At 41.6% G+C, this 27,027-nt stretch overlaps 1 protein-coding gene across 12 annotated transcripts in view; it reads left to right on the top strand.

Annotated features, from left to right (window-relative positions):
• The first annotated feature begins 11,500 nt into the window (after positions 1-11,500).
• The window catches only part of IQSEC1 (IQ motif and Sec7 domain ArfGEF 1), a 341,869-nt gene continuing 326,342 nt past the window's right edge, over positions 11,501-27,027 (top strand). For 4 of the 12 annotated variants that reach the window (XM_040569077.1, XM_040569080.1, XM_040569082.1 and 1 more), the window contains exon 1: positions 11,507-12,028. In XM_040569077.1, the coding sequence (XP_040425011.1) occupies positions 11,763-12,028 (266 nt within the window). In that variant the 5' untranslated portion in view covers positions 11,507-11,762. Of the gene's footprint in view, positions 12,029-27,027 lie in introns of all 12 variants that reach the window. The other 8 variants (XM_040569075.1, XM_040569078.1, XM_040569081.1 and 5 more) reach the window with 4 other exon arrangements.

A 27,027-nucleotide genomic window follows, 5' to 3' on the forward strand; every position in this document is an offset into this window, starting at 1 on the left:
GGTAAAAATAAAAATATAATGTCAGAGGGCCAACACATCCTTATCAGTACATTCACTTCTTTTACCTTTAAAGTGGGATGAAGAACATGACTTTTGATTGTTCCTTAAAAGTTAAAGGCACACAGAAGAAAAACACATTTTAGTGGGAAAGGAAAGGAAAGGAAAGGAAAGGAAAGGAAAGGAAAGGAAAGGAAAGGAAAGGAAAGGAAAGGAAAGGAAAGGAAAGGAAAGGAAAGGGAAGGGAAGGGAAGGGAAGGGAAGGGAAGGGAAGGGAAGGGAAGGGACTCAGAGAAACTAAAAGGAGTAGGTTGAAACCTGCTCACAGTTATAGCTGCACCATTGTGACAATATTAGATAGGTTTTCCCAAAGGCTGATCATTCTACATTAGAAATTACTGAAGACACATTTTAAACATAATTTTATAGTAAGCATCAAACAAAGAAATGACCAACAATGACTTTTTGACAATCATTTTTTGAAAAACCTTATCTGGAAAACAAATTGTTTGCAAAGTAAAAGAGAAAGGCAGAGCCTTCCCGGGCCATATCATTAACATAGGTACAAAGACTATGTTTGTCAACAGATCTGAGGGATATGAATACAACTATGTGACTTTTTTCTTTATATTGCTTTTTGGAAAATATCTTTTTAAGGTGAAAAGCAGACTCAAACATTAATAATGCATCTTTTCCTGTAGTAACTCAACAATGAAATGCAGTAAGAGACTTTTAAACGCCAGGATCACTGATAGGCGAAACAAAAGCTCAGAGCTTACAGTCCTCTCACGGTATTCCTCAAAGACAAGGTTTAGATCACTCACCCCAGAGTATTTGATTACTGCCACTTTTGTGCTCTAGTGAAGAGCTACTCACATGAATTAATCCAAGATACAGAGAACAGTTCTTGGTTACATGGGGCTATGAAATACAGTGCTCAGTACATGTAAAAGCCTTACACAGAGATCTTTGCTTTTCCGTGTGGGGAAATGGGCCAGACTTATCACATACTTTGGGCTGTATCTTCTCTACAAAAAAGCTGGTAACATTTCCAAAGGTAGGAATTCACTTGTGAGTGCAGAGAAAGTAGATTCTCCCAAACACACTGAGGATCAAAACACTTGAAGAAAATTGAATTCATTGCCATGCCCATTCCAGAAGAGCAGGGGAGAGGTTTAAAAAGCTTGCACACTTCTCCAGTCCAAGTTCTTCCTTTGTGATTGAAACATTAAGAGTGCACAAACACCAAGGCCCCTGCAGATGAAGGGAAGAATCTACCACCTGTCAGATCATGCAGATTTTGCTGGGGTTTGAACCCAATTTCATACATAGACAAGATATCATTTTCTTCTTTCCAGTTATTTGGGTCTCTATAAGCCTTTGTAACCACATTAGCTGTTTTAGATTTTGTAAATAAACATTTTCATATGTTCATAGCTTTTGGCTGACATGAAATAAGGACAATTTCAAAGTGACTTACTGACGCCAAGGCAGAGCAAGTCTAAGCATTCTTCTCATTGTGTGTGGCATATTAGTAAATCTCTCCAAGCCTGCTGAAGAGCAAAAAGAAGGCACCTGCACTGTCCACATGCCTTGGAACCAGGTGGCTGAGGAGCCTGAGCACAGCAAGTTAACTTTGGCTGATTGCTATTCTTTAGGAAATCTCGCAAAACGAGTTACTTCAGAGGGTGTCTGAGTTCAGAAGAACCCAAAGGAGTTTGTCACAAGCTCCTGATTAGTCCATTCCATATTTTGAAGCTTAAGATCTCAATCCCTGTTGAGGGACTGGAAATACACTAAATCTGTCATTTGTGCTAAAAACTTCTTTCTATATGGTGTTTCTCCTTGCGTTCTAAGAGCCTGGCCAATGGGAAACCTCTAAACGTCTGATTAACGCTTTGCTGGCGAGCTCAGAGATGATTCAGATGATTATTCTCCTCCTGATAAATTACCCAGTATAATTTTGACAAAGTAATATGCAAAAAGCAGACATGAAGAAAACAGCTTTTTTTTTTTTTTTGTATTGCATTTCTTGAATTTACATCTCCATAACAAATTCTTTGTAGAAGCAGCATATTCCTCTTCTTGCTTTTCCTTTTGAGTAGAATTTCAGTTCATCTTTAGAGTGAATCAAGTTACTTTTGCCTTCAAACTGTCATTGGCAGGGTCAGCTCTGGAAGTTCCTTTGCCTTAGAAAACCATTCTCTCTGCCAGTCTGTAATCCCCCACATAAGCGCTCACTGAACATTTTGCTGCCACAATATTTTGTCATTCCAAATGACAGATTTTCAGTCTTTGACAGTCTCCTCTTGAGAGATGGTTCAGATAGGAAAAAGACTCCCTTTGAAAAGAAAGTACATTTCTCTCTCTCTCTCGCTTTAAATTTAAGCTGGAAGGAACCTAGCTGGAAAAGCTTCCAGAAAATACTGCAGTTTTCTCAGATCTCTAAAAAGAGAGCAGGATCAATGCTTTTCAGGTGTACTGATCCAAATGAAGCCTTTACTCTGATAGTTCACACCCACTAGCATATAAAGAGCCCTGCTTGTGTGACCAGTGACTAAGAGACACGGGTGTACCAAGTTTATGTGAAGCATTTTAATTGGGAGTTGTTAATAGTAACAGGAAATGTACAGTAAAACCCATGTCCTCTGTAAAGGACAACATACCCTTGAGACTAGAGTCCCAAGAATTCAAGATGATTTGTAGCCCTTGCTTATGCAAGACTAGGTTCCAATTGCAAGAACAGAATAAAAGGAAATAATAGGAAAAGCTTCTTTGCCACTATTTGGCAATTATGGAACAGCAAATATATTTTTTCATGTTAGCTCTGACAGAAATAATTCCCTTATCTTTAAACCTCCATAGAGTTCAATAGAGCTTAACTACATTGCTCTAGGGCTTCTCAATGCAGTTGCAGTACAAATGCTCATAAAACGGAGAGAGGCCGACGAGTTACAAACACTGGTTTGAAGTGATAAAATACTTTCCGAGGCTTCTAGGCTGAAATTGTAAATAATAGACTGTTACTAATGATACAGGCCAGCACCAACACATTTCACCCCACTCCTATATACTCTGCAACAGTATGAAAGAGAAGGGATAAGAAAAGATTGATCCTGTCTGACCTTAGCATTTTGTTGTTCAGCTTTTCATTTCCTGATTTTGAATCTTTACCTAAGACATCTTGAGGTTTAGCACTGTATATTTGGGTAAAAAGCAATTGAAAATGCCTTGTCCATGTTGTGATGTATTTTTATTTATTTTTGGGGGAAAGAAGAATTTCCAGTCTGAATTTGCAAATCTGGTTTTAAGTACTGCTGCAAATAAAATGAAAGAACTTCAATTTCTCAGCTGTTGTCAGCTGGGATGTGATTTTTACTCCTTGTTTATAAAATGAAAAGTTATTTCTCCTTCTCTTCACATACATATACTGTCTTTTTACATGTTTCTTCACCAATCTCTAGGTCACCTTTCCATTTGGGGTAGGGAGGAAGGTAAGCTACACTGTGAATAAACACTGCAGTCAAAGTAAGTAAAATACCTCCATACTTCTGTAAAATTGACACTTCTCTTGCCTCCATTAATATTTAATGATAAAAAGCTACCCTATATTTGCTATACTTTAGATTTTAAATAGACCCTTTTTTCCCTAGTATTTACACAGCTAATTTTTGTCATTGAAGCTCATGTTATGTCTCACTATACAGGACCATGCAGAGATCTGTGGACCAGCCAGGACTTAGATTGATCCCAAGTTGTAAGCTGTCAGCACGGTGCTGTACCTGAGCTAGTTAGCAGCACAGACTGCAGGGCTCTACCTTGAGCAGAGGGCTCCACTGGTGCTGATACCTCACTTCTAGGACTGGAGCCAGTTCTCCACAGAGCATTTTGCTGTGAAAACATAAAGGCATTCTTTGCGATCTTTGCCTTGCACCATTCAGTTAGGGGAAAAACACCTGTAGCCCCAAGATACTCCTCAGAGCATCTTGCACACATGATGCAACCTCAATTTTGCAGAAAGAAAGATGGAAACTTCTTGCTGTTATATGAGAATTTTGAGATTGACTTGAGATTAGCGGTATTAACATTGCCCATTTCTATCTGCTAATTTACACTAAATAGTAAAACATTATACTTTTTATGTATGTTAGTCTTGACAGCAAATAGCGTAGCTACCCTAAGAATGCTGTACAATTAGAAAAAACAGCTGAAGTGGTAAACAGCACTATTAAAATTGGTCAGAAGTACATAACATGAAAAGGTGGTCTGGACTGTATGAAAAGATCATAAACCTAGGCCTTCGTGATTTATATGTTGTTACAATTCACATGAAACAGGTTGTTTAGTTTTTTTCTTCCAAGCCTCTGTCATAAGCTTCCTTTTCAATCACATACCTGCTTCCTGACTGATTTGTAGATCTTTCTTCAAATACTAGTTGTTTTAAACTATTTATAGCAATAAAAAATTTCAAATGAGTGCGAACATGTAGAGGATAGGAGAACTGGAGATATATGCTACCTGAAAGAACAGACAAGGGTGAATTTTCTAGCATTCAGAATTTATTAAATGCCAAAATAAGAATTATCTGTTAGTTTTGTTCTTATATACACACATTATGGTATACAGTGTGTTCAAATTACTTGCAACTTTATCCACTGGATTCACAGAGAATGGACAGAATACATATTGAAAATACCATTTGATACTGATTTGTCAGGACATTGCCCCATTATTATTATTTTTTAATTTATTTTACTATTTCAACTTCTCCTTGAAGGCAGAATTATCTTCTTAATGTAAAAAATGTTACTGTTATCTAAGTGAGTTTCTGTCCATAGCATCCTAGTGAGCAGCCTACTGTTGTGCCAAACACAGACATGAAATCAAAAAATGAATTAATACAAAGGGTTTTCATCAATTTGAGGTGTCTAATTTGAAATGCCTGTGACAAAGAAATACAAATTTCTGAGTACTTCATATTTTTTCACAGTTGTTTCTTTAAACTTTTCCTTAATTGCTTCCATGGATGGCTAAAAACTGAATATTAGCTAAATTCCATGTTTTCTCATAATCTTCTTCTGAAAAGTAGTATTTGCAGAAATTCTCCAAGATAATTAAGTCTGAGAAATAGTAAGCACAGAAAAATTTAATCCAATAAATTAAAGTACAGAAAAATATTACAATGGAAATCAAAATGGAATCCAGCATCTCAAAATGGAAAGTTATGTGCCAATTTAACTCTGGCAGTGTATGTAATTATTCCTTTATGTAGAGTTTTTTGTTTTTAAAAGGACTTCCATATGAGAAAGTGTTGCTTATTAAGTTTTTATTAAGTTTTTTATCCAGAGCAGACTTCAAGAAAAAGACTATTATTGGATTGAAATGTTTATATTCAATATCATATATAGTATTTTATGGTTTTATATTCTTGGAAGAGAATCATGTTGCAATGAAGTTGTATAATCACAATTTAACATTTGTTATTTCTTCCAGCTTTCAATGAATCCATGAAGTTGTAATTTTTGGAGAGTTTTATTTACTTTCCTCTTTTAGCATTCAGCTTCCTAATCTGATGTTTAAGGTTTCTTGTCCCTGCCAAAAAGCCTGTGCTTTTCATCTTTAACATGAAGTATTTTCTTCTGGCACTTATCTGCTCTTGGCACTAGATATTTGATATTGTAGTATATATTTCTCTCCTTCCATCACAGTTCATCCTTCAACTTAAAATATTATGTTTTAATGAGAGGTGTCCTGATTCCAACCCTGACTTGGCTCAAATCTCAGCTTAAATACCTAGAAAATAATTTTCTGCACCATTTATAAAATAACTTGTTTAATTATTAGAGGAACTATTACATCTGCACTCTAAATTTCATTATATTTACTGTTAAATTTGAGTTATGTGTTCCATTTCATCCCCTTTTTAAAATTACTTTCTACTTTCACAGCAAAATCCTTTCAGGATTAAAATTGTCTTTTTTCACTCTGAAAGATTAATTCACACAGAAAGACTCACAAAACTACTCCAAAGCTGTTTTTAAGTAACGTTCTCAATTTGAACTATCATAAATTCAATTTTAAACAATCTTCTTTTGATCTTGTTTATCCTTGTAACAGGTCATGAACATCACTGTGATCTCCATAACCGGGAAGCTTAAGAAACTCAAAGTAAATTTATAGCCCATATACCATCAGGAAATCTAGCACAATTAGAAATCATGTTTGTCTAACCACATATCTGAACTAAATCTTTATTTGTAACTTCCTATTTCTCCCTGGCTTACCTGATAAGCATTCATCTATTGTCATAGTGGACACTGCAGTATTAGCTAATGACATTTCCATAGACATCTGGCAGAAGTATACACACTTTTTTCTTGCAGTGATTCTCTGCTATACTATTTCCCAAAGTCCTTAGGCTGCTGTTCCCCAAGACTTTATGAAGTACTTTGCAGCTCCTCTATGGATAACGCCAGGTGCTGCATTTGCAAGCACTCCTCATGATTTTATTTCCCTTACCCCTACCTTGCTAGAATACAGTATCTGTCCCACAACCTAGAGTATTAGCACACTTGTTCCCCAGCACACCATAAGCCTTACATTTGGTGTCACTGCTACATCATACTCTACAAGAAAAACCCAGTCATCTCTTTAAATAGCATACTTTTTCCTTTGTAAGACCCACTGCTTTTTTCTCTTTCCCCAAAGTAGCAAAATTTTCCTTGCCAATTCATTCTGCATGTTTATAATAGAGTTGTTTGATAGCTTACATTAACAGTTCTTTTATTTGACAGGACAGAAAGAAAGACAATCATTTCCCAAGGAGTTTGCATAGCAGGAGACAATTTTTTATTTATTTTTTGACTAACATTCCCTGATATCATTTACCAAAACCAAGCTGTATAAAGAGAATACATAGAAACCAACAAAAAAAACAAAGGAAATACTTTAATACTTTCATGAAAGGCTCAAAAGAGTTAAAGACCTGGTTAAAGGTAGGTACTCAAATGGATTAGCTCTGGACCAAACTCCTCAGGCAGAGTTCAAATAAAGCTACATAACCCAGAAGAGCTAATTTAGCATTTCTCTTACAAGTAAATTAAAAGGCAATTCATACAAACAGTAATGATTAGTACACACAGAACTGGAACTCAAAGTTAAAATTGAACTTTCTAATGTCTCGTATATATGCCTTAAAATATCTTTAAAATATGATCTGCAACTTTATCATGCTTAGTTTGTCACATCTCAAATAATCTATAAGCTTGTCAGTATAAAAACAGACTAATTGTTCAAGTGCCATGAAAGTTATACAAATACTACATGGTAAAGCAAGCTGTATGCTAGAACGAAGTGCAGAAAACTCCAGGGTTGACCTTACGGCTGTTGACAATTCTTTCTTTTTCAGAAGACGGACTGAGTTGAATAAAAGTGAGTCTCAATACATGCCATTTCTCTAAAGAAAAGTTAAAAGATAGTGTGATCAGATTTTACAAGAGACTATTGCAAGAAATATGTGTGATAGGAAAAGTCATAAGGAAGTTTAGTGCTTGGAAGAAGTCAGATACACTGCCAATAAATAAGATGTCAGTTTTAAAAATGGCTTACATGTAACCAGGGGAGGGGAGAACACAAGCCAGAAACACCATAGTTTTGGAATGACTTCGAGTCTTTAATGTTGCACGTTTTAATTTTTTTATTATTTATAAAATAATTATTAATAATAATATTAATAACAATTATTTATAATTTTTTTTTTATTATTTATTTATTAGCTAAACAGAGTCAGATATCAGTCTCATGGGTAGCATATGACCTACTGGGACAACAGCCCAGGTCAGCATTGTAATTTCTGTCGCCTTCCTTCTGCAGGGAGCATCAAAAGCATGCAGCAAACAGGCTACAAAAAATGTTGATTCTTCTCACATCACTCAGCTGATTCCCCACCATCAGCCCACAGAACATGAACAAGTACTTCCGGGTGTATGGTGAGTACAGTTATGTAATAAGGAACATCCATGTCATGTGTCATTAGATGACACGAAAGAGGGCACATGATGGGAAAGAGGTGTGTACCAACATATAAACTAAGAGCACCATAAATTCTGATAGCGGGATAACCTCAATCTCTAAACACAATGCAGCAAAACCAAGGAGACACGGAGGGAAGCAAAGGGACAGAGTAAAAGTGTGAGCAAGAAATAAGTGGTTTCCAATACATATTTTTTTTTGAGATAAAACGTAGAATTAAGATTGAGTGTATATAACTGCATAACTTCTGAGTTTATGTATTCTATATTACACTGACCTAATTAATTTTACATGGAAAATAGATGTTTTTCCCTGGAAATATCTTTGAAAAAATTACTTCAGCTGTTTGTGTGTTTACTGATTACATTTTAGCCACACCAAACGACTTTTGAAAGAGTAACAATATAGCTCAGTTTTAACGCAGTACGATAAACTTGAAGCTGACAAAACATCCAAGTTAGGCATGTAGCAAGTACCAACAAGAGCCAGGTTTTTGAGAAGTGGACAGGCAAACATTCCTGTTCTCTGTAGACACCTAACAACATACATAGGCCAGGTTTCCTTTGAACCATGATTTGGATCAGACCTTGGAACTCCTGCATTCACAAATGGTACTCTGCAAGGTATTGATTCACCAGAAAATAACTAGATCTGAGACAGTCTAAAATTAAGGCTATCTTAAGGATTCTCAAAAGTGAGTGGGATATTTTTTTTATTGCTAGTAATAAATTAGCCAGAGGATTGTACTTACTGGATGAATAACATTTCCTTTCATATTTAAATCTTCCTTGGCACTTTCTTTGGCAAGAATTAACCATGTACTGCTTAACTTACAAAAATGGATGGTCTAAGGTAAGATGTTAGCAAGTAATAAGAATGCTATTTTGGTAATTTTTGTATTAAAAAAGGTTAGGCTTGATGTCACTTAATTTTCTAACTGAGCAAATCCGAACAACCTGGATCTGCTTTTACAATCTGTCTCACACAGATAGAGATTGAATATATTATTGGTTTCACGAATATGCTTATTTTCTAAGTTTACCTCTTCTTGTTAATTTATGGAGGGTGATGAAGCATACAGGTGTCTTGAAGCTCACAGAAACAATCCCCTCAGACACAAAGTGCTCCTTTCTGTTTCTCCAACAACATACAAAACCACACCAGTAACATGACTGAGGAAAAACCGGGTCCCAACCCAAGGACACCTGCGAGGGGACTGTATTTTTCAATCTAACCTATGATTTCCTGGTAAGAACATTTCCAGTAGGTTTTATTTTTTTTCCATGTTACCTATGAGAAAGCACAAGTAGCTCAGGTACTTGCAACTGGCAGGTGAAATTCATTAATTTGTTAATGAACTCCTGAGAAGAGAAAAACCTAATGATATCCTCTCAAAAGAGCTCTCCAAAATCAACCAAGATATTCCAAAATGAACCAGAAAAAAAGACCCAAAAGGAAAAGCCAGCCCTTCACAAGCTATTATTCCTCAGTTAGCTTGTCTAACAAGACTAACAAGTCATTGAACAAGCCATAACTTTGCCATTTGGGAACTGAGGCATTCACTTTTATTCTGTAAAAGAAAGGAGGAGAGTAATAATTTAAAATGCCTCATGCCTCTTCAGCAATGTCGCATGGGTCTCATGAACTAGCTCTTAACTACCTAAGAAGAGGTCTTTCAAAGAGGTACCAGTTGTAGTAACTGCTGCTGCTGCTCCACGTCAGCTGTCCATTCTGTGAAATGATTAATAAGGTTTTTACTGTACATTAATGAATTTTGAGTGTCCTCACATTTTATTTTGTATATAATAAGCAAGTTCTCGTGGTCTCTTTATTGATTTAACACCTGACAAGCATTCTGGCTTTCTCAAATAATGTTGTGCAGGTTGCCTCAGTGCCATATTGTGATAACCATTTAATGCCACAAAGAGCAAACTGTTCTTCAGCAGTTATATTTCGAACTCAGAGTATTTATAATACATATATATTCAACAATTCTAATGAAAAATTCTGATCAGGTTGATGGAAAAGAAGCTTGTCTTCTCAAAAGAGCAGATAAAGACTTCTCTGTGAATTTGTGATCCCCAGGAGGACTGGGAATTAGTCCTTCATGCTTCAGTTACTTTGATAGTGACAACAGCCCTTTGTTGCACATATGTCCAAAGCAAAAGCAACAGTTTGAGGATAACTAATTTCTACCTTAAAATCAGAATGAATATGAAACTTGCCAGGTGAATCTCTTCCCCTCTAGGCTTATCCTCCCCTCATGCCCCTTTTCTCCATATTCATAAGTAAGCCATAGGTGGGAACCTGTGACGTACATCCTCTGTTTTGGAAATCCATTCCAAAAATTTCAGCCCCTCACTCCAAGGACAGCTGGGGGGAGCTCAGAGTCTCCAGCCTCCCTGGTAGGGCTGCTGTTAGTCCCCCACTTCTTCAGCCCGCTGCATCAGCCATACTCCAAAGCAATGCATCCTGGCAAATGCTAATAAGAGCTGACTCCACAGGAAAGGGCTAGTACATTTGTGACAGCAGCAGCAACTGCTGTAAGAAAATGTTACTAATTGAAACTTGCAAAGTTTAAAGGTGGAGAGAAGAAAGAAAAATATTAAGGAGATAAGGAGAGGAAGGGAGGAGAAAAACATTTCTCCACCTTCCTATCTTCTTCCTGCAGTATCTCCATTTCCCCTTCCTATTCCCTGTTTCCATGAGCATTCCCAACATGTATTCACACTGGGATCATAGAGGAGCCAAATCTCGGCAACTTTTCTTGGCCCGATGCAGCCTTAGCGGGAAGCAGTCTCACCAGCGGAGGTTTTAAATGTCAGGGCTGCTGATGGAAAGGCAGAGGTCTCTGCTACACAGCAGTTAGCACGAGTCTGACTCCGGGCATGCTGCTGGAGAGCTCCCATCTCCAGGCAGCCAACACCCTGATGCTATTTCATCAATAAACAATCGCTCCCCAGACGTGCCAGGGAAAAATCCTTGCTCTTACATCAGGTCTCGCAGCCCGGCTTCCCCACCCTCCCCGCACCCCGCGCTTCTCCGGGCCCTCTCCGGCGAGCCCGGGGGGTCCGGGGCCGCCCCCGCAGAGCCGGGCAGAAGGGCGGGGGGGTGCCGAGGCCTGTCCCGGCCCGGGGGCTGCCCCCCGCATCTCTCCGGGGGCGCTCCCCGGCGAGCGCCGCGCCCCGGCAGCGGGGTGCCGGGGGGATGCGCCGCTCCGCGGAGCCCCCTCCTCACCGGCCCCCCGGAGGAGGCAGCAGCCCCGGCTACTTAAAGCGCGGCCCCGGCTGCCGAGGCAGGAGAGCGGCGTGCTGCGGGCTCCCATGCCCGGCTGCGAGCTCGGCGGGGGCGCGGGCGCTGCCTGGCGAGGGGCTGAGCCGGCTGCGGCTCCGGCAGGGCGGGACAGCGCCCGTGCGCCAGCACCGGCGGGGCTCCGAGCGGCACCGGCGGCTCCCCCCGGCTCGGCACCCGCAGTCCCCGCCGGCCCTGCCCTCGCTCGGCTGCGGGAAGCCGAGCATCAGCAATGGCGGCTGGGGCCGGCAGCCGCCGCGCACCGCTCCTCCGCTCGCCCGGGCAGCGGCTGCTGTAGGAGGGGAAGAGGAGAGCCGGCAGGGGGACCGGTTTCCGGCGGGTTATTTATTTCTTCCCCTCTCGCTTAAGTTCCCAGCGGAGCGGGCTGGCTGGCACCTGCGCCCCCCACCTGCTTCCCGGAGGGTGAGAGGTGCGGGGAGGCCATGGAGAGCCCGGCGGAGAACCCCAGCAAGGCGGCGGAGTACCTGAAGGAGCTGAACAAGATTATTGAAACGCAGCAGGAGCTGCTGGAGAAGCAGAAGCGGAGGATAGACGAGCTGGAGCAGCAAGTGGCCAAGTTGTACCACGAAAACGCCTGTCTCCAGGATGAGCATCACCGGCACCTGGCCACATGCAGGCTCCAGCAGGGCGTCCCCCCCGCGTACCCGGGGGTGCTGAGCGCCATCCAGGAAAACGCAAAGCACGAAAAGTAAGCGCTGCCCGCGTTTCTTTGCCCTTTTCGAGGAGGGTCTCTCAGTAGCGGGGCTTTCCTCCTCTTTCACCTCCTGCCTTCGGGTTCCTAAAGCCGCCCCGCGTACAAGCAAGCAGCGCAACTCCCCGCAGCAGGCGGCTCGCCGGGAAGGAGGGGGTCCTCGCCGAGCGGCGGAGGGGGCGGCCTCAGCCTCTGACGCCCCCAGCCCCTCGGGATGCCGGTGCTTCAGTGGGGTCTAGCGGGGATGCTCGGGGGCTGAGCGCTGGCAGCGCCGGAGGCACCCCGGGCAGGCTTCTCCCCGCCGCCGGGTCCCCGCAGCCCCGGGGCACGCCGCCCCCCGGGCAGAGCAGCAGCGGGACGGGCTCTGTCCTTCTTCTAGGGCTCGTTCTCCCCCAGTCGTGCACCTCGGGAGGCCGCCCTGCCCGGGGGGAGCCCCCAGAGCTGCGACCCAGCGGGGTCAGCTCGGCACGGCGCAGCCCGCCCGGAGCTCGCCCCTTTCGGGGCACGGCTGCTGCCGACCTCCGCACCCGCTGCCGGCCTCTGGCACCTGGAATTAACCGGGCGCCGCTTTACAGCGCGCAGAAAGCCGCTTAATTAATTGCGCGCCGCGCTTAAGTACCAGCGATGGGAGAACAGCGATGGAAGCGAACCCGCGGCGCTTCCCCGGCCTCCGGCTACTCGCAGCGAAGTATTTGGGACTTAGTTTTACTTGGGCGGAGTGGGAAAAGCATGCATCTTATTACGAGCCCACTCCGCCGCCCTGGTACGACACAAGGGGCTGCTTGTCAGCCGCTCCCCCCGTTGAGAGCCGCGCTCCCGGCACGGATCGGGCTCTCCTCCTGCCGCCGGCCCCCCCGGGCCGCTCCCGCTCCCCGGCACCGGCTGCGCCCCCTGTCGGGGCCAGGCGGGGCGCTGGGGGCGGCCGGCGGGGCCCCTCACCCGGCCTCGGGGCGCTGGGGGGCAGAGCCGCCCGGCTATGGGTCTGCTGCGCCCCGGGGACCGCTGTGCCGGGGCTCGGCCACGGGTGGCTTCGTGGGGCCCCGCGGGGACGCTGCAGCCGAGGGAGGCCGGGGAACGGCCTCCCGGCCTCGGCCGTGTTGCTGCCTCCGTGCCCCCGCTCCGGGTGGCGGGGGAGGAAGCGTCGCGGGTTTGCCTAGGGTACGGATTTGCGAGGTGAAGGAGGGGGGCGTATGGTCGTGGGTCATTCCCTGCCCCTTTGGCGTGCTCCTGTTCCCAAACGCATTCCTGCTGCCCGGTGTGGCGGAGTGGGAAGGGAAGTAGCTCTGCCTCCCCTCTGGCTGTCAGCGTTAACGTTTAGGGGGTTTTAGCGATGCTGGAGTTAGCCATTTAGGTTTATTTATTATTATTATTATTTTTTAAATAGATGTCTCCAGGAGAGCTAGGCAAATAGCTCCCTAAACACACTGGGTGGAGAGCATATGCTGTCGTTTAACAACCACTCCTCTTGTAATAAGCAGAAAGTGCTATTTCCAGAAAGCATGGAACAGAAATTTACAGGAATACAGAAAGTATTTACACAAATCCTACCCCATGCACTCATGTCCAGTACCTGAGGATTTCTTGTGTCTGTTCTCCTAGTACAAGATGCCAACTCAGCTATCTTGTCCCATTTGTCTCTTGCAAACAACATTACTAAAAATTGTACAAATGGCTTGCCTTGTTTGATAACATTTCTCTTCTCCACCAGCCCAAGACTCATTTGCAGAGCCCTTTTTGGGCAGACAGCTCTGAGGACTTGGAGGCTTTTAAGTCACTTAAGTGGATTTGATGCTAGGATCAGAATTAATCTGGGATATTTATGGCAGAGTTGTATCGCTTTGAGGTATAGCCTGCAGGGCTTAGTGTGGAAGCTGGGAGACAGCCCTCTGTGAGTCTGGTCCTGGCTGGGCTTTCAGCCTCTGTGAATGTCTGTAGAGAGCCAGATTTCCAGGGCCACCTCCATGGGATGAATACTGCCCCCCCACCCAAATTGTCATTTCCCCTCTTTATTTTGTGTGGAGCATGCCTGGTCCCTTCTCCAGGACAGCCTGCATCACCGTGTAGGTGAAGCATACTTGGGGTTCCCCAGCTGCATGGGGTGGGGGCCGTGGCAGCAGCTGCTGGGGCTCCAGCTGCAAGGAGCAGGTGCAGCAAGCCAGCCGCAGGACTGGTTTAATCTCTGCCTGGATGCAGGAGATGGAGGAAGTCTTCAACTTGGAAAATAGAAAACACCCTTGTTTTAAAGCCTTCTCCCAGTCCTGCTGTTATCTTTGCTTTCTTAGAATGTAACCTGCAGGTTCTGGCTGGCTGTAGCTTCCTAATTAGAGAGCAAAAATCTCAGTTCCTCCAGAATTAAATGTCACGTGCAGCTGTCATACATTTGGTGCTTTGCTAAACTTCCATAACAGTGCAATAGCAAACGTGAATAATGCGTGCTCTGAATATCCGTGATGTTAGGAGAGAGGTGGCATTCGAGGTGGCATGTCCTTGCTTCCTTCTGCCCATCGTGCGCAGACCCCTCTGCCTTCCTCCTTCCCGAGGCAGCAGCACCGCTTTGTGCCCGGGTACCAGCAGTGTTCAGTGCTCGCTCTTATCCTTTGGTATTTCAAAACTAGAATGGTGGGGATCCTTTTTAAAGGAAACTGGGATTGTCTTAGCCAAATACTTCACAAAATCAGTACTTCTAGGAAGTCATCTATGGAATTTGTCCCTTGAGATTTGAGCATTTTCTGAACAGCTTAGACTCAAGTTGCCAGAGGAGTTCAACCTGCGTAAAGCAGATGTGGATCACTGACACCATAGTGTCAAGAGAGCTGTTTGTTATTACCAAGCGGTGGTTAAAAAAGGAAGCATAGAAATGTTAGACAAGTTCTGAAACTTTTCAGTTCTCTCAATGGGAAGAATATAAAGCTGAAGACTTTAAATAACTTGGAAAAGCTGCATACTTTTTGAAAATCCTTAGCTTGATCTGATGGAGTGAGGAGTGAGGGAACTGTTGATGAGCACCACATTAGAGTTCTATAAGAAAAAAAATATAAAAAAAGGTAAAAATACTTTTGTGTTCCTCCAGAAAAGGACCAGAGTAAAAAAGGATGCTTCTTTTGTGTAGGTTGCTATTTGAGGGAGGTAAGTGCACAGGGATGGGTGAACAGGTGCAGAAGTGCTCCTTCTCTTGCAAGGAGGACAGAATAACAAAACAAAAAAAGTTTGAGTGCTCTTTCACTTAATTTTGTACTAATTTGCTGTGTGTGAATCAACCTTAAAATCCACAAATGTAATTGAGGATAATTAGTTGATTGCAAGGCTTTCTTAAATGTAGTGAATCAGCATGTTAAGGATAACAATAGGTATTTAGCTAATTAAGTTGCATAAGCCTAACTTTTGGTTAATCCATTTCATTTAATGTTTGATAAAACACCAAAAACTTCCAAAACTCAGATCCTCAGTGTAAGGAAGACATGTTCAATACATACACTTTGGTAATGCACCTTTTAGTGTAAATGTGTGGAAACAAACTTACTGCATCTTTTCAAATATACAGAAGTCGTTTTTTTTTCCAGCTCTGAAAACTCAACACTGGCATGTTTCCAGCTTATGGAGTGGTATTTGTAACCAACTTAAATTCTTTACTTTTATTTATTTATTTATTTATTTGATTGATTCACACAGCTCCTGGCGAGAGTTTGGGTGGGAGGTACAGAAAGAATTGCCTGTTAAGGTGGAACAATCTCGTAGAGCTGTTATTTGCAACTTGGTCTAAGTTCTGTGCCTGGACTGACTGATTTATTTTTAAATGGATCTGGGGCTGGCTTTGTTCTCTGGGGACAAATAGTCACAATTCAGAGCTATAAGAAATCCTCATTGTTTAGAAGATGCTCTGTCTGAGCTGAGGTGTACTTAGTGCAATCTAGTAAGTGGGAATTTTCTTTGTGGTGCTAGTCCCGTGTGAAGGCTGCTTTATGGCTTACACAAAATGAGCTTGGGACTCTGCATGCTGCTGTTGGCACTGAGTGATGCCGCCGCACACAGGCTCAGCGGGAAGCCAGAGACTGCAGCAGGGCAGAGACCAGCCTGACTTTTTTGCCTACAGAGATGTTCTCTACCAAGACAGACTGTTCATGTGATATAAATCACATTTCATTGCTTGCGCTGCTCTTGGACAGAAGCTTATTTTGGCTTGCTTTGATTAAAGTAGAGGTATCTAACATCTATTAAAGCATGCTCATGCTTGGGCAAGATTTCACTTTCTCTGCCTTTTTGTCAGAAAGGATGTAGATGAGGTGCTTTCATTAGGCCCTCTTTCTCAATCAGCTGAGAAGGAAAGTGTGATTTGTGACTGATAGTCTTGCTGGAAGAAGCCTACAGTAGAAGCGCAATTACTAAAAATTGCACCTCTACTTATCTAGCTTATTTTGCTCACAAAGAATATCTTTAAGTGGAAATCACAGTTTGTATCCAAAGCAAACACTTTACTGTGACTACATACTACATATTCTTTCAGTCCTATCACAGATGAGGATGATGTAAATCTGGGATTGGGCAGAATGTAGATTTACATCTCCAAATAACTAAAACCAATTCTGTTCATTTTATTTTCAGTATGTAACTGGAACGGTGTGACTACTGAGCTATGAGAACAAGGGTTTGACACTGAGGGGAGTGAGGGAGTGCTTTTGCTCTTGAAGCATGTGTTTCAACATTAGTGTGATTTGTACATCAGCAGATGAGTGAGCATCTCTTAAAACAGGCATTTGTTGTTCTGGCAGACAGTAGGAAATCAATACTGTGAAGACGTGTAATAAGACATGAACTTGCTAACTAAACTCAACTAAATTATTTTGGGTGTCTGTTGAAATATTGGCATATCCTCTTACTTAGCATCTGCTAAATGTTAAGCAAAATGATAATGCAGAAAGACAAATTAATTTCGCGACTTATGTGTACCATATGACTAATGAAACAAGTTTAAAATAAAAGGGGGAGGAGGAGAGGAGGACAAAGCACAGTGATGACAAAATGGTATGCTGGTATCAAGAAAATTCCTGGAAATCAGAGGAGGGAGAGGAAATATGGTCTGTGAAGAAAACAGCAAAAATGCATACTGATTTGACAAAGGGAAACAAATGGAGCAGAAGGTAACCTGCTCTATAGGAAAATGAGTTAAAATTTGGTTTGAAACTTGGAATCAAGTACACTGTCTCACTTAAAGCAGACCAGACCTAAAGAGTTAGAAGTACTCAGTGAATGTGAAATCCTTCTCTAATGTAACTGTCTTTTCTGCTGACTCAGAACACAACTTTTAACCTTCCTAACTTCAGTGTTCTTGTGTTTGGAACTTTAAGAACAAAGCACTATTCCATGCCAGATCGTGCTTTGACGATCTTCCTTAGGAATTCAATGTCAAGGAAACTGAAATGCATTTTCAAAGATCTGCTTGTGGAAACCAATTGGCAATGTTCATGGATCCTATGTCTTCAGTGAGCAAATGAGAGCTGCTATCACTACTGTGAGATAAATGCATGGAAGAAGATCCACTTCTACCTCCTCAAATGAAAACGATGCCAAGCCTATACGTGATGCTCTTTGTGCACATAGTTCACCAGCAGCATACTGATTACTCTCCATTTCTCATGTGAGGTATGAGATAGAAGACCCCAGTCATAGTCTTCTCGTTATTACCGAAAAATATCTGTGAGTTCAATGTGATGACCTATGTGAAATAGAAGCACTTCAACTCAAGCAACTAGGTCCTTAAATTCTCCTGAAAAGTTAGTAAGTTTGGAACAGTGTGCAATTGTCCTAAAAGGCAGGCAACTGCTTTTGTGTTAATCCTAAAAATTAGCGTAATCTCCAGTGAAGTAATTCCCACTTGGCAGCAAAGTGCATTTTACCATTATTAAACTATATTAGGGATGGCACCGAACAACTACATGGGAACATGAGAGATGGGCGAGCAGATTCAGAACTGCCTTTCACAAATGTGCCAAGCACAGTGTTTTTGAAGAACTTAGCTTCCTGCTGAGTGAGGGATGCTAAACTTTGTCCTTTTCCACTCAAAATAATATACTTTTGGGAGAATATGAAGCATAGATGTACACTTTTCTGGATCGGATTTGCAGCCTTGTTGGCCTGGTTATTTGCACAGGAAGACAATTCTCCATAAATCCTTAGGGAAGCTGTATTCTGGAAAAAAAAAAAAAGTAAATTACAGCTTTTTTGAAAACCTGAAGCAAAATACATCACACACAAAGCAGAATCTCTAGGAAGAGCTTTTTTAAATGGCAGACTGTGGAAGCTTTTTTAAAGAGACTGTGGAAGCTATGAGGAAAGAACAAGGTATTTCAAGGTGTTTTCTCACAGTGTACTGATAGGGGAAGTAAATTATTAAAGTTAAACTAGTAAATTATTAAATGCTTCTTGCAAATAGCATCTCAAAAACTTAGTTTTTCTGGGTCTAAAAATGAAATTGGGTGGCTTCTATGTGCTGGCCAGTGACACTAAGCTGGAACCGCTGTGCAGGATTCAATGCTGCGTGTCAGGCTACGGCCTCTAAACACCCAGTCTGTGCACAGAGTGGTTACAGAAGTACTTGCATTCCCCCAGGGCATTTTTAAAGGATGTCAGACCAGTTGCTTCATCTTCACTTCCAATTCTGACGCTATTTAATTTTGTGGGCATCTGAGCAGTACAACCGTGCAGAGCTTCAAAACATTGCGATGCACTGAACTTCTCTTGAGTTTGTGGCTCGTTTGGAATTCCAATCCCTAGCAGGGGAAGAGTTGCTTATGCAGTAGGCAGCCTGTACTCAGGTAAGTGTTTTTTAGAGACCGCTTCTGTCTCAGGGCTCCTGCCTTCCCCGTGCATGTGGTAAGGAGGTCATCTGATGCTGTGCACTAAGGGGGTGTGTGGGAAGCTTCTTAGGTAAGTGGATTTTACAGGCCAGAAGTACTTCCTGATGTGCAGCCCACACTTGCATTATTCTAATTTGATCCTGTCATTCCTCCTCATACCTTCCCTACTATGTTAATTCTAACGTTTTGTGTGTCTGTGTGTTGTGCAGTCTGCAGATACTTTTAGGCTATTTTTGCCAATGCTCCTGTCTTTCATCTTAGCTTGGTGAGACTGTGAATGAGGTTGTCATAATTCGATTCTGCCTGTATCCTTGCCCGATTGTCCGAATATCTAATTCAATAATTCTGCAAAGAAAAATAGTACAGTCTGAGCAGGCTTTGATAAAATAGAGCAGCATGATTTGAAGGAATAATATATGATGTGCATTCTGGCTGGATTTTAGGTGATGTGGGTTGCTCAATACCCTCCCACACCCTTACTACCCAGCTTCCAGTATTTCTTTGAAATGCTGAACTTCTCAGCTGTTATGGCTTACTGTATTACAGATAGTGGAAGCAGTGTTAGTTTGCACTAGCTAGAAATCTGGATAAGAATTTGTTACCTTTTTATGGTCATTACGAAGGTATTGTGATTAACAACAGAATTAAGAATAAGAGCTGTTTCTTTGTTCCCATCTGGGAAACTGTTGTTTGTCCTTAGCAAAGCTAAGCATGGATAATGATTGCTATTTTACAAATGTACATGTCAATGTTAGTTTACAATTATCTCTTAATCGGTTACTCAGATTTAGGTAAAAAAAAAAAATAAAAAAATTGCATAAAATATCAGAATACAAGCACTTCTTTAATCTTGAGTTCCTTAATGGCTACGTAGAAACTTGTTTGTTTTTAATTATTTGTATGGCTACTCTAAGGAAAAAATATTGCTGCAAAGTGGCCACAGTATTTCAGCAAGTTTAATGCTGTAAAATAGAACAACTCTCACAACAGAATCTTAAAACCCAATTCTTAGGTTCTTCAAACAGCAAGTTCTATAAATGTATTTCTTTGTTTACCAAACTACATAATTCTGGATGGGCTAGCACCCCTCCTGATCCTAAAATACGCAGCATTTCAGTGTCTTAGTGACTTGTGCTCCCTCTGCTGGGTTCTTCATAATAGTTCAGTGTTTACTGGTTTTGCAGTGTGTGTGTGTCTGTAGATATAATGTAGAATTTGCTTTTGAATGTCAGCGTCTGTATTCCTTTTTCATCACTTCATAGCATTAGAAAGACTATTACAAATGTGACTGAAGATTTCTCATAAGTTGTTTTTCTTCTGCCGTCTTAAAGCGCAGAGGCAAACTTTTCAAAAATTGTATTATTATTATATATACAGAAAATAGTCATCTCCATGTATATTAAGTCTCACTGCTGTGCTAGATAAGAAAAACACTACTACTCAGTAGTTCTCTATAGCAATTAATTGAAGCCTAATATACATTATTTGTATGCCAATAAGATTTCTAGCCAGGCTTCCCTGACAAACATAAATAGAGACAAAGGCAGACGTAGAGCCATGCAATACATCTTTAACTGCACTACAGTAATTCAGATTTCCTAGGTGTAAAGAGCACTTTATTCTGATAATTGGACTAAAGCACCAGAGAAAGGAAGGTAGGGAAACCATACTCCTGTCGTTTTCCAAAAATTTAAGATATACCTTGGAGTTAAGGTTTGTCTGGGTTTCTCCATCTTTGCTGGATTTCTGTTAGCTGAAAATAACTGCAAGTTGTGTGGACCAGTCATAGAATCATAGAATATCCCGAGTTGGAAGGGACCCATAAGGATCATCTAGTCCAACTCCTGGCACCGCACAGGTCTGCCCAAAGTTTAGACCATGTGACTAAGTGCACAGTCCAGTCGCTTCTTAAATTCAGACAGGCTTGGTGCAGGGACTGCTTCACTGGGGAGCCTGTTCCAGTGTGCGACCACCCTCTCGGTGAAGAACCTCTTCCTGATGTCCAGCCTAAACATCCCCTGCCTCAGCTTCACACCGTTCCCACGGGTCCTGTCACTGGTGATAACAGAGAATAGGTCACCTGCCTCTCCACTCCCTTTCGTGAGGAAGTTGTAGACTGTGATGAGGTCCCCCCTCAGCCTCCTCTTCTCCAGGCTGAACAGGCCCAGTGACCTCAGCCGCTCCTCATATGTCTTCCTCTCTAGGCCCTTCACCATCTTCGTCGCCCTCCTCTGGACACTCTCCAACAGTTTAATGTCCTTTTTGTACTGTGGTGCCCAGAACTGCACACAGCACTCGAGGTGAGGCCAGACCAGCGCAGAGTAGAGCGGGACAATCACCTCCCTCGACCGACTAGCAATGCCGTGCTTGATGCACCCCAGGATACGGTTGGCCCTCCTGGCTGCCAGGGCACACTGCTGGCTCATATTCAACTTGCTGTCAACCACAACCCCCAGATCCCTCTCTGCGGGGCTGCTCCCCAGCGTCTCGTCGCCCAGTCTGTACGTATAGCCAGGGTTGCCCCGTCCCAGGTGCAGGACCCGGCACTTGCCTTTGTCATGGTTAGGAGCTTTTCATTTCTCTTTTTGGGCATTGAAACATGCAGCTATGTGGTGAACAGACTGCAAGTTTTATTAACAAGCTGAACTTACAAAGAGTAAGCACTTCTCCCAGGCTGTGGGAACTGGTCGTGCCCATCTCTGCAAACTGATTTCTGCCACAAGATTTTAACTGACAAGTAAGTTGTACTGCCAAATGTACTTGATAATCACGTTAGAAGGGACAGGCTCTGCGTTGTGGAGGGTACTGGCCTGGAAGACCTATTTACGAACTTCAAGCTAATGAAGATCCTCCCCTTTCTTACAGGATGTGAACTACCACCTTGTCTACATAGTTGCATTAGTATGTTCTCAAGGAAGAGAAGAACTTGCTCACTTAATGTTTTTTCTCTAGCCACTTTTACCAGTTTTATGTTCACTTCAATAACACTTTTCTCGACTGATCATTTGGATCTGCGACAATTTATATGACTGTCTCTTCTTGCATTCTTTTTATTGGTCATATGTAAAATGTAGGTGTAAACTTGAGTAGCTTAAGGTCTGTGCATGTTGAAATGAGTACTGATAAAGGTGAGATTGACCTACTTCCTGAACTCTGTATTTATGTACATGCAATAGCATTTGAAACAATTTCACGATCCTATTTGGAGTCTCTGAAATTTCATGTTTTGATCTTGTCAGCCCTGTTTAGAGGCTGTGTGCTAACTGATGTTAGCAAAGCCTCTGCTGTACTATTTTTGTTGGGTGGATGGAGCTTTACAGCACTTCTACCAAGCATTAACTACTTCTAAAGTAATGCTGCCATCGTAAATGAATCCCAATCCCACTTTCCTGGCTGCTAGTGTTGAACCAGTATGCACCAATGCACATATGTACCAATACTGTGTATTCAAAGAAGTTTGAATCTTGGCAAACTAAGCTGTTTTTAATATCTTTTCTGTTTACTGAGAGTGATGCTAAACCACTATTTGCATCACCCTCTTAATTTATCCCACCTCTAATTTTCAAGCTGTTTGAATCCTGTAAAACAGACCTTTAGTTTTATTGTGTTCAGACCTCTGTTATCTTATGATCAAATCCCATCTCCTGGGAGGAATTTAGTTTTCTTCTGTGTTTTTTCCATTGTTGAGCTGTCAACAGATAGTGCTCCATCACTCTTTAGATCTTTTTCCTGTACAATTCCAGTGTTTCTCCAAAGGAGAAGCCTAGTGGGTACAATCACAAGTGCTCTGTGTACAGTTGTGTGTGTTATGGAGTGCCGTAGGGGTCGTTGTAGGTTCCAGTATGTGTGAAAATTGTTTCATGAAGTTAATTATAGATGAGACTTAATTTTGCAGTGGTCAATTAGCTAAAAGTTGAATTTGAGAGCTGAGCAGTGTGTACTGTTCAATCAGCTGATGATCTGATGGGCTCAGCATGCTGCCTTTCCTCAGGGGCTTCAATGGCTGGGAAAGCATGAGGAGTAATCCAGGTTGGGTCTCCTGCATAGTACACAAGACTTTTTCATCTTCTTGACTCAGTCAACTTGCTATTGAAATAGTTGTGAAAACTCTGAGCAAAGAGAATTTCACCAAATTTCAGTGAATACTGTAAGTATCCCTTTATAAAACACTAAGTTCAAGAACTTGGCTTCTGCTACAGTGAAGATGCTGAGGTTACTCAGCAATTATGATTGGTCATGCCTAGGAAGTGTTAATGAAACTGAAGAAGAAGCTTTCTGAAGTTCTGACCCTGTTTAAATTAGGAGAGTGGTGACTCAATTATTATTGAAATGATATGTCAAGGCATACTAGAATGGTAACTTCTTTATGAAGGTGTAAAAGGAAAGTATCCACCTGAATATCTACAATTTTTTTTTGTCACAATGGTCTTCAGCAGTCACAGAAGCTGAAGGGGAATCCTTGCCTGCTGCCAGCTGTGACCTGCTTAAGAGCAATACAGGTGTGTGGAAGGTTGCAGCTGTTCATTACATGGTCTTCAATTGCTAGACTTCAATATATGGTTGGAGTTGTATACAGATAAGAAATAGGATACCGTAGTGAGATGAGGTGTGTATGACTTCTGTTTGCTTTATTAATCTGTTCCCTCTCTTTTAAAGGGCCACTGCAGCACTGTTTTGTTTTCATTATATTCCTGTAGGCGCAATGATTCTCTGCTCATGTTTTGGGAATATAAAATGTTCTGGTTTTGTCCTCTGTGTGCTGTGAATGATACTGGAAATACAGCACAATGTTAAGGATGCGTGTGAGATCCTAGATGATTGTCTTCCAGTTTAGGTTCAAGCAAGTCATGTCACTGCAATTTTGCCTCTTAGCTTGTCTCCCTCTGATTTTAGATACTTGACAAGAATGAGGGTTTTCTGACCAAAACCAAGTAAAATCATCTCTTATGAATTGTAATGTATGGCAGTATTCTTTTAATAGTTTGGTAGAATAGACGTGCATAGCTTCGGAATCTTAAGGGCTCCTGGGAATTTCATATGCACTCAAGCCTGTTGCTGAGGTGACTATTACATCTCTTCTGGGAATGCAGTCTCTGACAGGAGTGGTGAGAGCTGAACTGGGTACGTTCCATTTGTGCCATATGTATGTACTTGGAAGTACAAGACCTACATCCTAGGTGTTAAAGTGCTCCAGATCATGTACATTTTCCATGCAAAGTGTGTCCAGGGAAGGCTGCAAACAGGCATTAATATCCCACCCTGCAATGCAGCTGGGATGTTGTAATTGTGCTGAATTCAGAGGCACTTCTTAGCGATTCTGGTCATGATGGCTGCGGTAGAGGGACTGCAGAGAGCTGAGCTATCATTCTTCATCGCTCTTGCTGCTTACCTTGCTACATTCAGTTCATCTTTCTTTTACCAGTGGTTTTGAAACAGAAACTGGTTCAGATGGCATCTTGCTTGATAGTCTTTTGTTCCTTCAGCAATTTCCTTAGCGAAGCAGCTATGTGTTTCCTTGGAAAATAAATGTAAGCATTGTTGTTTACATCCAAAATAACTCAATGTATCAGCATTTAAAATTTGTGGCATGAGTGCCAGGATCCACAAACACAATGGACCCCCAGGTGTGTGGTATGCACTGCATTTAAGATTGGCCTTCTTTGTCTTTAAGTTATGTGGTGGTACTTTGTGAGTTGATAGGGCTGGTTATGTTAAAAGTCCTCATGGTGTCAGTTAAGTGAAAATTCACAGAAGTAGGAATATCTCTTTGAATATTTACTCCCTACTAAGAGCTATGATTAATGACGACTTCTTGTGGACAGTAGATGTAGTGTGGCTTTTTCAAGTATTCAGTCTTTTACATATAGACCCTCAGCAGAAACATTTGATGAATTTTATTTTCAAGCTGGGGGAAGTGTATACCCTTCAAAGAACATCTACTCTAATCTGTTCTTTCTGCTTTGCTTTTTGCTAGACTTAGGCAAGATTCTGGGTTATGATTCCTAAAGAGTAATTGCAACTTGATTGTAGTTAGTAAAATTTACTGCTGAAATCAAACATTTTCATTACCATTGATGTTTAAAACGATGAAAATAGCCAATCTCGTCTTAAATGGTGCACATAACTTCTATGGCACTATGAAGTTATCCAAGTTACCAAGTTCTCTTTACATAAAAGTCAAATGACCCTTATCTTTGGAGTGTTTACCTTCGTGAAGTAAATAGCTGAGAAGAGTTTCTCTCTTCTATAGTGTAGTCTTTTCTTGTGTTTATTTCCCCTATAAATAGCGATTTATATATGCAGAGGGTAGAACTGTGATCTGATGTAAAAGAACTAGATACGTTTGAATAAGGTAAAATCTATATTCAGCTTTCAGGCTTGATTCTATTTCAAGCTTTAAGTCCACCAGTTCCCGACTACTTGTGGTTGTCAAGTGTTAAGAGCATGACTCTATCTTGCAGAAAACTAATTTTTTTTTCTAGTTTGACTAAGGTTGTAACAGTAGTGCCAGTACCAAGTTAACACTGACACATAATAACACTGCCTTGTGGGCATGTATTTGGGATTAGTGGCTATGCTAATCAAGTATTTGGAGATGTAAGCACCAATGGGAGAAATGAGGGGAGTTAGTACTATGGAATGACAATCAGAGCAGAAGAACTTATCTGTGAATGTCTTCACAAAGAACTTGGGAAGAAGAAAACTTCCAAGGCAATGATCTGAGCCTCTTCTGAGACTGCAGCAGTAATTCAATAGCTACTTCTGGTTTGTATTTCAAAGAAAACTCTAAAATGATAGTAAAAGCTATTCATATTGAGTATGCAAGATTTTTAAATATAGGTCATAACTTATGACCTTTGGTTTAATCCTTGTGACACAAAACTTGGTGGACAGTGCTAGGCTCCTGTGAAAATCCTCTCCATTGTACCATTAGATGGAGCACACCTCAGTGTGCTTCTTCACTGTTTAAACAGGATTATATGCAGGCAACTGTAGAGACTCAGATACCTGAAGAATGGTAAGCAGGGGAGAATAAGTTTTTGCTCCTGTGTTCCCCTGATTGCTGATGTGGTACCCTCTAGGTTTTGTGGTCTTTGCTTAATAAAATGAACAGTTGGAGTTAAATCTGGATTCTCTATTAAGCACTACAGGCAGCTTTTGACATCTAAAACGTGACTTTGCTGAAATTTCTTCATAAAAATATACTTAAAGGTGGGGAGGAGGGGTTTGGTTGTGCACAAGTGTTCAAGCAGTTCAGTCATCTGTCTAGTATTATCATGAAATACACATGAATGCTCATGATAGCATGGAACAATTCATAATTATAAGTTGTACTCTGCAATGAGGTTCCACAATACTCTGCATTTTTCTCCTTCAACCTATACATGCATCTACGGCAGAAATATTGTTTTGTGAGAGTTGAGGCATAGACTGTATACATGAAGTCAAAAAAATATATATATATTTCTTAAGCTGAATTTGTTGTGTTGAAGTCTGATCTGGGCAGTAGACTCTGTAAGAGGCTAAATGACAGGTAAGTACCTTCAGTGCTTGAGTTGGACCTCAAAACTTAAAGGAAACCAATAATCCTTAAAACTTGAAAGGAGAATAAATTTCATGTCTTTTCCACTTTTTTTTTTTTTTTTAGAATTTTCCTCAATGTAGTGGCAATTTCTTTAAGACCATATAAACTTGCCTGTCTCAGTACTTATTGCTGATCAAATGCTACTGATATTGGTGTTTAAAAATAGATAGGTTTTTATCTCAGAAGGTTTGATGTGCTGGTTATTGCCTTTCCCACCTGCATTTCCTCAACCATGCTAAGGCTTACTACAGCAATTTTACATTTATCCAAACGTATCTGGCAAGAGTAGCTCTGAACCAGGAGTCTGAGAGATGTCTGTTTTCTTGTGTGTATATGTAGATATGTATATGTGTGTGTATATATATATATATATATATATAAACATGTTGGGGAATTAGGTTACTTTTTTTTTTTAAGGAAACTGCTTTCTAGTACAGAGCTTTACTTGTTATGTAATGTGATATCACCAGAATTTGCTGACAAAAACCTTGATATTCACATCTAGTTGCTCATGAAAAACGCACTAAGGGTTGTGTGTATGCAGGCATGTGCAGTGTTAG

Source organism: Cygnus olor, chromosome 10 (genome assembly GCF_009769625.2).
Source record: "Cygnus olor isolate bCygOlo1 chromosome 10, bCygOlo1.pri.v2, whole genome shotgun sequence".
NCBI lineage: Eukaryota > Metazoa > Chordata > Aves > Anseriformes > Anatidae > Cygnus > Cygnus olor.